This window comes from Panonychus citri, unplaced genomic scaffold, assembly GCF_014898815.1.
Source record: "Panonychus citri isolate SS breed McGregor unplaced genomic scaffold, ASM1489881v1 Contig00141, whole genome shotgun sequence".
Classification (NCBI taxonomy): Eukaryota; Metazoa; Arthropoda; class Arachnida; order Trombidiformes; family Tetranychidae; genus Panonychus; species Panonychus citri.
Window position 1 is genome coordinate 168,640 of NW_026515546.1, and position 12,154 is coordinate 180,793.

At 28.6% G+C, this 12,154-nt stretch overlaps 2 protein-coding genes and 1 long non-coding RNA gene across 3 annotated transcripts; 2 read left to right on the forward strand and 1 right to left on the reverse strand.

Annotated features, from left to right (window-relative positions):
* Positions 1–2,264: 2,264 nt before the first annotated feature.
* Positions 2,265–3,164, reverse strand: LOC128395839 (uncharacterized). The gene is made up of 2 exons (XM_053356325.1): positions 3,018–3,164; positions 2,265–2,933 (listed from the first exon to the last, which is right to left on the reverse strand). Exon 2 carries the CDS (start codon positions 2,753–2,755, stop codon positions 2,381–2,383), a length of 375 nt encoding a protein of 124 aa, XP_053212300.1. The 5' UTR covers positions 2,756–2,933; positions 3,018–3,164; the 3' UTR covers positions 2,265–2,380.
* Positions 3,165–4,847: 1,683 nt separating this feature from the next.
* Positions 4,848–6,008, forward strand: LOC128395323 (uncharacterized). Its single transcript, XR_008326591.1, has 3 exons — positions 4,848–5,003; positions 5,220–5,824; positions 5,941–6,008. It is a non-coding gene; the product is annotated as an uncharacterized LOC128395323 (long non-coding RNA).
* Positions 6,009–6,768: 760 nt separating this feature from the next.
* On the forward strand, positions 6,769–9,293 carry LOC128395379 (uncharacterized protein DDB_G0271670-like). The gene is made up of 2 exons (XM_053355797.1): positions 6,769–7,376; positions 7,464–9,293. The coding sequence occupies exons 1-2, from the start codon at positions 7,026–7,028 to the stop codon at positions 8,475–8,477; spliced, it is 1,365 nt and encodes a 454-aa protein (XP_053211772.1). The 5' UTR covers positions 6,769–7,025; the 3' UTR covers positions 8,478–9,293.
* The last annotated feature ends 2,861 nt before the right edge of the window (positions 9,294–12,154 follow it).

Consider the following 12,154-nt stretch of genomic DNA (forward strand, 5'->3'; position numbering starts at 1 on the left):
AAGTGGGAATTAGTTAGTCATCAACACGAATGATATAAACGTTTATACAGCAATTCAATCATTGAATTTTCATCTCAATTAAAAATCTATTTGACTTTTAATTTTGTTGTATTTAGTTCATATACTGTTTCCTTTTCCTTCATTGAAACTTAAAATTGAATTTGTTTTGTTTTACCAAATGAATGTTTAATCAAGATTTAATCAACTTTGAATTATTCAAATTAAAGGTAAAAACTTTTTTATTCAATTACAACAATACAAATTGTTTCAACAAGAGCTTCATTATGTGTTTCCTTTCTCATTTTTTTTAAATAAAAAGTTTTACTTTGGTACCAAAATCATAATACTACTCTTATTGTTGTTCTTTTATAATTTTGTTCAAAATCTAAATTAAATAAACATTCAATGTAAGCCAGTAAAGAACGGAGTAGTATTTTCAATCATGTAAAGTTGCAAGAATTCGATTTTTCGAATAGCCCATAAAAAGAAAATACTGAAATTTGTTAGAGGGGTTGAAGTGAAAATCTAGTTACTCAAAAAAACAGCGCCAATGATGAAAATTCTAATTTTAAGATATTTATGAATGTTGTTTCGATATGTCACAGTGTAGATTACAGTTTAGATTTCATTAATATATTCTGTCAATCTGTAGATATTTTGAGAGCTATTTACCAGTGAACCTAAATTTCCATTAACGATACTGATTAAACTTTTACTCAACTGATTTGTTTCAGTCAGATTTATTATTTATATAATTATTCTGATAATTTAGTGATTTTAATATCGTTTAATGTCCCACATTCTCTAAATTTTATGTGTTTATGGTTGGATCGTCAGGGGATCCAGCGAAAGAAGTTGGTTGGTCATTAACTTGATCAACACGGTAACCGACCTGGCGTAAGCAAATGAATCTCCACCCCTCGATTTATTAACCGACAAGTTTACTCTTCAGTGATCAATTCTTTGATAGTATCCGATACGCGATCGTTGGAAGTTCAACAAAACGCTCGCCATTAGCACGGTCAATACCTCAATCATTCATGATTTTTTCTAGCTAAACGTTGGACGCCCACGGTGGTTTTTATGATTAAACTACTTTAGTTTCATAAACTTCTACCTCATGTCCTTCACCGTCGATTTGATTAGAGCTAAAACTGCACTTGTTGATACACATTTCTTGTTACCGTCCAAAGTGATTAACAACCGTACTCTTGATATTGGTTGAAAATTCAATGATTGAATTTCATATAAACGTTTATATCATTCGTGTTGATGACTAACTAATTCAATGTAGAAGAAAAGACTTCAAACCAAAGGAAATTATGTTTCATACAATAGGCACGAAAGTCAACTATCGTTTTATTCTTTCTTTTTCCCTTTCTTTTTAGATGAAATTAAAAAGTTAATTTAATGATTTTCTTTATTGTTTTGAATAATTTATTATTTCAATATAATCTTATTAATTGATAAGGTTATTTAATTAACTATTTTCAAAAATTGATCAATTAGATTTTACTTCATTAAACAATCTGTTGTGTATTAATATTAGCATGGTGAAAAAGAAAGCTTATACTACGTCTCCAGTATAAGCGATTATTAAAGACTTGTAGTTGACAATTTTTTTTTGATTTAATTTAAAGATTCTGTAACGAATATATCAAATTAATTTAAAACTGAGGAAAAAATACAAAATATAATTAAAACAAAATTTTATTGATTAATTAATTTAATTAATTTGAAAACCAAGAGAAAAGAAAACAAAAAGAAAGAAAGAGAGAAAGAAAAGGAAAAAATATGAAAAAGAAATGGAAAAAGAAAGAAAAGATTTTATTGAGATGTGATTGTGTATTACATTGCTGTTCAATCATTCTATTTCATCTACTGTTTTGCTAATTCCCATGATATTCAAATCAAAATAAACAAGGTAATTAAAGTTAGTAAGAGCATAAAGATAATAATCATTACAATATCATTACAATTTCAATCAATCAACAATAATCATTCACATTGATTTAATTAAATCTTTTAACAATTGAATCGAGTTAAGTCTTGTAAGATCAATAATAATCTAGGATCTAATATAATGTTACAGATTGTTTTGAGGTCACGTTGGTAACTTGACGATTATCTTTCATTATTGAGATGAATTTTCTCGATTGTTTCTATGGTCAGATTTCCGAGTCAATCGTGATTAACTTGAACAGTTAATTTGAGTGAAACCTTATACTGAAACGTACTTATACAATAAGTGATAAATATGAACATTGTATTTGAATAGAAATTAAATATTTATTGAATTTTCTGGTTGGGAATCAAAGGAATCAACATTTCCATACAATCAACTGATTTTACTGTGTAATTCTGTCACAAAGTTGAAGGTTCAAAAAGCCACAAGGGTATTGGTACAATTGTCTTTCGTCCTTAAGATAATTAATAACTTTTTCCAATCGACGTCTTTGGTTCCTGATTCAGTTGAAGTTGAAACCATGTAATTGATCAAACCATCAACATCTCCATTGTTCAAATATTCAATGATCTTGGACTTATGTTCGAGGATAAAGATGATCAGATCAGTTCGACCAACTGATGAGTATGAGGTTCCTGGTCCAGTTTTCCTCATGGCCCATGCAACCAAAGAGGGAACACCATGTTCCTTATTCTCAGTCAAACCGATTGTTTTCTTTAAAGCGATCTTGGCTAAAACTGTAGGCCAAACAACTCCAGTGGTTCCTGATTCCTCTGCATTACCGACCATTAGAAGTGTAACACCAACAGCGTCATTGTTTTCGTGAAATTTGGCGATTTCTACTGATGAGCTTCAGTAAATTTGACAAATTTCTTCAAGTTAATTTTTTCTACTTCGTTTTCTTCAGTAGGATCAGAAGCAGCCCAAAGGAGGAACGGAATTGGAGTAGTAACAGGCCCATCTTCAGCTATTATTAATAATAAGGAAAAAAATCAGTCAGAATCATTCAGATTGTGATTAGAAAATAGCAAAAAAATTCAATATGATTTACCTGAAGTAACAGCCCTGAGAGGGTGAAAATTAGAGAAACGATTACCAAAAGTTTTACCATTTTGATATTAGAAATGAAACTTGGTTAAAAGTATTAGTAGTTTGAGTAAATTAATTGTTAATATTTTCTGTTTCCAAACGAAGCCTTTATATATAGAAAACTCACCAATTTATCGATGATCTGATCCACAATTTCTTTTGTCGCATTGATTTTGATTAGGGTACAATTGGAGCAGAAGCTCTTGGATTTACAATCAATTATGTTATCCATATTTCTATTGTTTCATTTAAGAGATAAATATGAGTGAGCTTGTCCCGAATTGCACTGTAACACATTAAATGTCTTGGTAAATAGTTTTTATCACAATTACAAAATTTGATTACAATTAAGTTAACAAAGCGAAATCTTTATCGACTTTTGGCCCATCAAAAGTCAGTTTAGAATTCGGTGTCGAAATAATTTTGATTATGTGACAAGTCCAGCAATGCGATCTATTCTGTCAACGGCTCTCCGTTCTCAAAAATTATCCATATCTTAGCAATCATCAATTTATTAATCAAAAATCTAAAGTTTTTTAACAATCAAGCAAAATGTAAGCTCGAAAAAAATTTGGCCATTACTTAGTTGTTTATCTAATAATAGCAACTATTAATGTTATCGAAATTTTTTAAATTTTTTGTAACATATTCATCTGATAACATACATGATAAAAAGACATAACTGAATCTCAAGTATTGATATTATATTATCAGTAAAGTTCACACTTTTTTAAGAAACCAATAAAACTGTAAAGGCAGAGTAGAGATGTGATTAGTTATCAGATTAAATTGTGATGTTTTCAACAAATTAAAGGTTAAATTGTGGTCAAATTAAATGTAGATATTTAAAAGAAAACCAATTTTGATGATGAAGATGGAAATGGAAATGATGATCGGTCTTAATTTCCTTCCTTTTTCTTTGGGGTTTTCAAAAGAGGCAAATGAAGGTGATTGAAATCAAGGCGTTGTCAGGAGTGGTTCCTATTACTTTGATGAGAGAGGAACAAGAGTCAAACTTTGGGCCAACACCTTGACTAAAATCAAAGCTTCAATGGTCAAATAGAGTAACCATTATACTTTAAATACCTGTAATAACGAGAAAGCCTCGTAAACGTAATTTGCCCGCAAGGCCTAAGACGAAATTGAAAAGTCACAATGGAACAAGGGAAAGAGAGTAAAATCTAAATACAAAAGCTAAACCTATGGAAAATATTACAATACTGAACGAAACGAGAATCATTTTCAGCACAGAAATTGACCATTAACGATTCTAAATCTTCATCACAATGGTAACGAAATAAACAATTAAGATTGAGGAGAAAAGAGTATAACAAGAATTTAAGAATAAGATAAAATATCAAGACGAAATGAACGAAACTCTAATAGGAAATTGAGGCTAATTATCGATAAGCACGATTACCAATAAATATCTAAAATCGCAATTAGTTAAACATCAGAAAGCAACAATTAAACAAATCGATGACCACAAACAAATCAAACCCAACATGTGATTGGAAAAAGATATCAGATATTGATCTGAATCTATTTAGTAATCACGATTAATTTTACTGTAGAACTTAAATTGTAATCTAATTAAATCAACTTCTATTGGAATTAGTTGCTTATCTGAAGCAAAAAAACAACGATTATCAATCATGTTATCAATCAAAATTAAATCACGAATAAATAATTTCTGTTTAGTTAATTGTTCATCAATAAAGATATCGACTATTAAGATCCTTGTATCAGTTTCCCTCTTTGATTACATTTGATGATCGTGGTTACAATTAAAGTGACCATTTTAATTACCATGCCACCCAAGTTATTATATCAACTAATCAATTCTAATTTAACCAAATTGTAACAATCAAATGAAGTATTAGTTTAAATAGCCTCAGGCTAAAAATAAAATCAATGGAAAATAATAATCATAAGAAATGATTTAAAGGTAAGATAATCTCTCATTGGGAAATCATTGAAATTCACTCATAGTGTTTACTCAGAATCGATTGTGTTTTGTTTTAATTGTTTCTTTTTCAATTGATTGTTAGCCATTGATTTTGGTTAATTTGTATCATCTTCTTTGGTTGTAATTACATTTCATTGTTTATCTTCATTTTTTCATCGTTATTTGTTCATTGAAACTGAATGATACTTTTTCTAGTTCAATGGATTCACCTCTCAGAACTGGACACTGGATCTTGAAAACAATTGACCAGGTCAAATGTTAATTTCTGTTTGTTGATCTTCACTTGATTATGTTTATCTAGAGATATAAACACTTACAATCATATGGTAATCATCAACATCACTGGAAATCTTCATATGATTACCTCTTGACTTTTAACCATCCACTGGATTCCCGAAGTTTACAAATATTATCATTTATCATTTACTCTTATTAATATAATTATTAACTTGCTTTCATCGTTAATATCACATCTTAGTTATCTGAAGATCTTAATTGCTGCTCTTTCCTTCAAACCAATTTCAAATTGCAATAGAATATCCGAAAATCAATTCAGTAAATATTATCATCGAAACCTTTATTTTTTTTTTGCTCAATGAGTTTGTTTATTTTTTTAAATTGTTTGCACAATTTAAAACTAATAACTAAACTTCAAGGTTAATTATGTAATTTTCAATTGTTTTGCAAATTGACTTCCGAGTGATTGTTTGATTATTTAACTAACATTACTTACTACTTATTAATGGCTATTAACTACTTGTGATTAAATTAAAACCAGTTTGATTATCATTTACCAATATGTAATAAGTATTGTTTTAATTGATTAGAGTCCCAAATGATTTTCTAATTGTGATTAAATCTTAACTCGTGTTTATTATATTAATTTTGTTTTTCGCAACTCATTTATGATCACCAGGGAGCCAAACAATTAACAGTTTAAAGTGTAAATAATGATATGATAAAGGGCGAAATTGGATTGGAAACAGTTAAATTAATTGCTTTGTATTACGAAATAATAATCAACAGCAAATGAAAGCAATTAATATTTTCCATCATCAAAATCATCACCTTAATTATCTATCAACATAATGGATCAATTTAGTGTTAATCAACTTTATGATAAATGATTATCACTGTTTAGTTATTTGATTGATAATCTTTTGATTCAATCCGGTAACAATTAAGAATCAATCGGAATTAAGATTTTTTTTTTGGAAGCAATTTTTTTAATTCTATTACTTATTAATCTAATAACAAGGTAAAGATGAAAATCTAATCTAATTATTTGATGATTATCTCTTGATTGTCAAGGGTTGAGACTATAAATGTAATTAATTGTAAGCCAGGGAGTGGAAATTAAATTTAATTGAGTTGAAAATGAAAATTAACAGAAAAATTTTGAAACCATTAACCATTTTAAACTTAATCAGATATTCATATGAAACTATCAACCAAAATTTTAATAAACACTAATGAATATGTTTACCTGGAAACAATTAAGCAAAAACTGTTGAGATGATGATGATTAGTAGGATGTAATCATTTAAAAAGCTAATAATCAACTAAAAATGATTAAATCATACGAGACTTTGAAAATAACATCAATAGTTAACAATTAACCAAGAGCAACAATAACACACCTACAATTAACAACGATGAGGAGAGAGAGAGAGAGAGAGAGAGAGAGATTTTATCAATTTACCTGAACAATTTACATTGAATTAAATTGTGTGTGTTCATTGTTTAACAATCATAATTATCTTTCATCCTTGATTGTTGATTAATTAATTATTCCCAATAGATGGAGCTATTATGATGATTATTCAATTACTTTTCGTATTTTTTTGCTTCTTATGTAAAAGTAGCCTTGCCGGTTTTTCCCTCCCTCCTTTACCTCATCTTCCTCATCATCTTAATCCTCCTCTTTTCCTCATCATTTTCATCATCATCAACATCATCTTACTCTCCATTCACTTGTTTGTATAACTTGATTCAGACAAGATGAGGTCTTCAAAACGATTAGTTTTATCTTCATCTAAAAAATCAAACATCTCTAATGTGTTACCTTCTCAAACAGCAACAAAAACTGACCAGTGTCCAATGGAGGTTGAAAATACCAATGTAAATGTTAATGTGTGTGGGGAGAGTCCAACCAATGGTGAAGGTGAGGTTGACCTTAAGATTCCCGCTTTGGATAAATACAATTTAAGAGTAAAATCGATTCAAAAGAGAATCGAAGTTGAGAAGAAGAGGAAAAATCCTCGAAAAGAGCCCAAACCGAAACAACGACCACCACCACTTAGTAAATATCGTCGGAAAAATGCCAATGCCAGGGAAAGATCTCGAATGCAGGTAAGTTGACTTACGAATATTTTCAACGTTCGATTGTCCATTCAGTACTTTAAGATTATAATCGTTCTAATCCTTTGATAACTTTAGGAAATGAATCAGGCCTTCGTCGAATTGAAAAAAGCGGTACCTCAGTTAGCGAATGACTTTGACGTTGGTGAAGATCAAAATTCTAAACTGACCAAAATTACGACCTTACGTCGTGCGGTCAAATATATCGCCGCTTTAACTATGCTCTTGTCGGAAACTGAACCGTTACAATTAATTGAAGAGAATTCAAATTCAAATGAAATTGCAAACAATGGTAACATGATTTGCTCAATTGGACCATCAGCTGATCAGTCGTTTATTTGTTCAAATATATCATCACCATCTCCCTCTGTTTCATCAGTGTCATCAATTTCATCTTCATCTATACTTTCATCATCATCATCATCATCATCCTGTTCATCGTCATCTTCATCATCAGCTTCTTATTCATCTTCAATATCATCACCATCTTCGTGCTCATCACTAACATTGGATTTACAATCAGTTAATTTAAAGAATCAAATAGTTGAAGACAATTTAATCATCAATCCAAGTGAAATATTTTCACAATTATTAAACAATAGTTCTAATAACAATATAATTAATTACGACGGGAAAAATGTTGACAATTATCCACTCGAGCGTACATCAAATAACAATCAACAGAATGAAAGTCAATTTCAAATCTCAGCATCTTCCATAATTAACAATCACAATTCAATATCATCGTCACCACCAACACCACCAACAACAACAACATCACCGATTATTTCAACAATTAATCCAACTTGTCAACAATTATTTAATTCATTGCCAAATTTACCACAAATCAGCAACAATCAACAAGTCCAATCAAATCAAGACACCAATCTATCAATTTATATGGACTCAGATTTCAATGATTTACCTGTTGAAAGTTCATTACCACTTTTGGATGCTGATTGTTACTCTTACCTTCCCGATAGTTTTGATGATTTTAAATTAATTGCTGGCGATATGATTCCTGAAACTGAATTTGATAATTTCAGAATCGACAGTGAAATCCTTTCAAATCCATTAATCACTTCATGGTGAACAACTGAATCAATATTATCAATTCTGTGCAATAAGTTTTTCAAAAATTGTGTCTTAATTAATTGACCAACCAGGGCTAATTTAATTTCATTCAAATCAAGTGATAACCACAACTGACCTTAAACAATTTTGATTATATGATTAACTTACACTGTTTGTTAATTACATTATTTTATATTATTAATCAAAGTTTCTATCATGTAATCATCATCAGTAAATCATTCAATTTCATTTTGATAATAATTCAAATCAAGTATCTGGTGAGTTGTTATTATGAGATCGAAACAATCAGTTAATCATTAACTATTATATATGATTACAATTAGTTCCTGTTTCCCCAATTAAATCATATCACAAAATTATAAACAAAAGTCATCATATATGTTTAAACAATCAACGGATTCAACAATTAACAATTAACGATCTCAATCAGCATCAACTCACCAGTACTCAAAATACTTGATCGCCTTTTAATCAATCATCAGCAATTTAATATCTCATAAATTAAGAGCTTAATTTAACTTCATTTATCACAATAATAAGCTCAAATTGTTAATCACAATTGCCTCTAATACATCAATCAATATTATTTTGTATCAATTATTGATTATTTTTTAATATGTAATAATATCAACCCCTTTTTTTTATAATCATCAACTTAATCAAAAGTGAGATGTTAAACAATTTAATGTGTTCATCAACAATCATATCATCAAAAGTATTACAATTAACTCTCACTACAACAATTAAGATTCATTATCATTCTCAACTCATTTGTTAAAATTATTATTAAAAACTACGAATTTTAATCGTAACAATTAAAAATGATATTGATTTGATTACTTTATTATAGATTTTAATTTTTTGTTTCCTTATCAACCCAACAATTTAAGTTTGTTGCTAATAATCACCAATTAAAATCATCACAAACAATGAGTAGGTTGATCTGATTTGGGAACGAGTTAAATTAATTGCTAACTAACATGATTCCTACGCTAATTTAAATGAAAAATAATCAGTTAATCAACAATTTAACCTTGGAAGGAAATTAAAACAAGTGAAAGTTTAACAACAACAACAACAATTTGAGTTAATAATCAGTAAACAATAATAATAATAATTACAACGATCAACTAATCATAAGGAATTAAAAATATTATAGAAAATAAATTTTACTTTTCTATAGATTTAATTTGATTCGGGAAAAAAACCGAACACAATTAAACAACAATCAAAATCTTTAGATTGATTATCAATTAATAGTTTGAATGGAAACCATGAAAATTGAATTAACACACTTTCACCATTGAATGTAACTTTTCAATCAATAAAATCAACAATTTGATGTATTCATTATCTAATTAATAACAATTGAAATGATTAACAAATCGTTTCATGTTAACCAAATCAATTCAATGGTAATTTCATTCGTACTTTTAACGTCAACAATTAGTCTATTGTAACCATCGGAAGAGGTAAATTTCAGATCAAAATCGATTGTTGTAAATCAATTAAGATGAAGTAAAGAAGAAGAAATTTTTTTTCTCAAAAACGGAAATTTCATTCTCTTCCAGGTAGAAACCACTCCTTGTTGATCAGTTGCCATTTTCCTCCCACAATTAAATAGTAAACAAAGCGAAAATCCTAATTCAATGATTAGCAAGTTAATTGCGATTGAGTCGTAATCATAATTAAAATTGAATGAAAGTTTTGGAAACAAACAAAAAATCCCAAGCTTAACAAGTTAATTTAATTTTTTCCTGTGCCACTTAATTGTTTCAGCTGAAGACTTTATCCTTCATCATCCTTGACTCAATCACCGTCTTCCTCATCATCTTGATCCTCATCTCAACCTGATACACCATAAAGCCACACCTGAATCCTAGAGGTAAAGGAGTGTTGAATTATTGATTTCGATCATTTAAAATCAAGGGGTCATCACTATGGAATAACTTTTCAACCATTGATTAGAATTGATTTTTTCCATTTCATTTAATACAAAAGTAGTGTTCTATCACTAAATTGTCAATAACTTTTCAGAAAATTTTATACTAAACAGAACTTCAGTGAATTACTAAAAGTGCGATGGTCAATTTCCCTATTCTTTTCCATGGTCCTCCTTTGATATCTGATTTTTTTTCCGATATAAAAACACATAATTTCATCTTTATTTTGAATTTATCTCGAACAATAATTTTAATTGTAATTGATAAAATGACCATCGCAAATGATCAACGAATCCTCACAAACTCAATGTCGATGGCTGTAAAAGGATCAATGTTCATTGAGCATGTTGATCGCATCTCCTTGTTGAAATTAATATAACTGTTTGTAGATCCAAACAACAGACAATTTAGAGTCGATAATTGTTAATTAATTTGATTTCATGTTAATAAGTATAGAGACGCACCTTAAAATCATCAACTTGTGACTGAAAAAAATGTTGAAGGTAAAGGTCATCAAGTTTATGTCAATTATTAAGTTAATGTTTATGTTATTGTTTTTTTTTAACTCAATTTGAATGCGTAGGATTAAAAAATGATTACAATTGAATTAAACAATCAAATATAATCGTTGTGATCTCATTACTATAAAAAGATGACAACCAACTGATGATGAGATTGACGATGATTCCTTTGAGTTGAATATAAATTGAACGAAAAGTTGATGATGATGACAGATCTGATTGACAATCAACGTAATTCTCAAGCAATTGAATAAGTAAATTAACTTTCAAGCTTAATCATGGTAATGAACGTAGGTGATGAGACAGTTTTTCGTTGGCTAAATTATATAAATGCGCACTATTATTCAATATAATAATTTGTATTCCACCATTTTCAATGGTCCTCTTGTCAAAAAGTTACTTTCAAGTTGACGGAATATTGATTCAGTGATGGATTTACTAAACACCCGATAGACTGATATTCACTGTTGATTAAGTGTCCATATCATTTGTCCTTGTTATTATAAAGTCGATTTATAATTGATGAGATGGAATCACTTGATAATCAACTGAATTAATGCTTAAATCATCACTTGTATTATCATAGTAAATTTGGACATTATTCTTATCCTTTATTAGATTTAGTCAGTTGGTTAATTAAGTTTAATTACCTGAGAAATTCAATTAAGAGATAAATTTTCAATTAAATTAATCCAACAGTAAATCATGAAGATATAACAATCTCAAGCTAAATCTCAACTAACAAACCCAATTGTTGAGGTAAAGATAAATCATCAGAAACAATTTACAATCAACTAATATTTCCAGGTTATGATTTAGTTAGATGAAAATAAAACAAACAATTTGTGTGAAAAGTTAATTAAAAAAAATATATATATATAAACAATCATAATAATGATAAAATAAATACATAAACAATAAAGTTAATTGTAAATAATAATTAACTAAGTGTGTGTTACCTCACAGGAATTAACTAACTAACAATTTAAACCTTTACATTGAATTATAATGGTTATAATTATGATTGTGTTAGAACTCATCAAGTTATTGATTAAATGATTTCTAATGATGATATTAATGTTAATAATAAATTGATTGTATGGTTAATGAATTAAAGTTGATTAAGATGAGCTAATTGTTATCAAAATAAGATTGAGATTTATTTTGTAGTTTAATATGTTGGTTCAATATTGGTTAGATGAAAATGCGA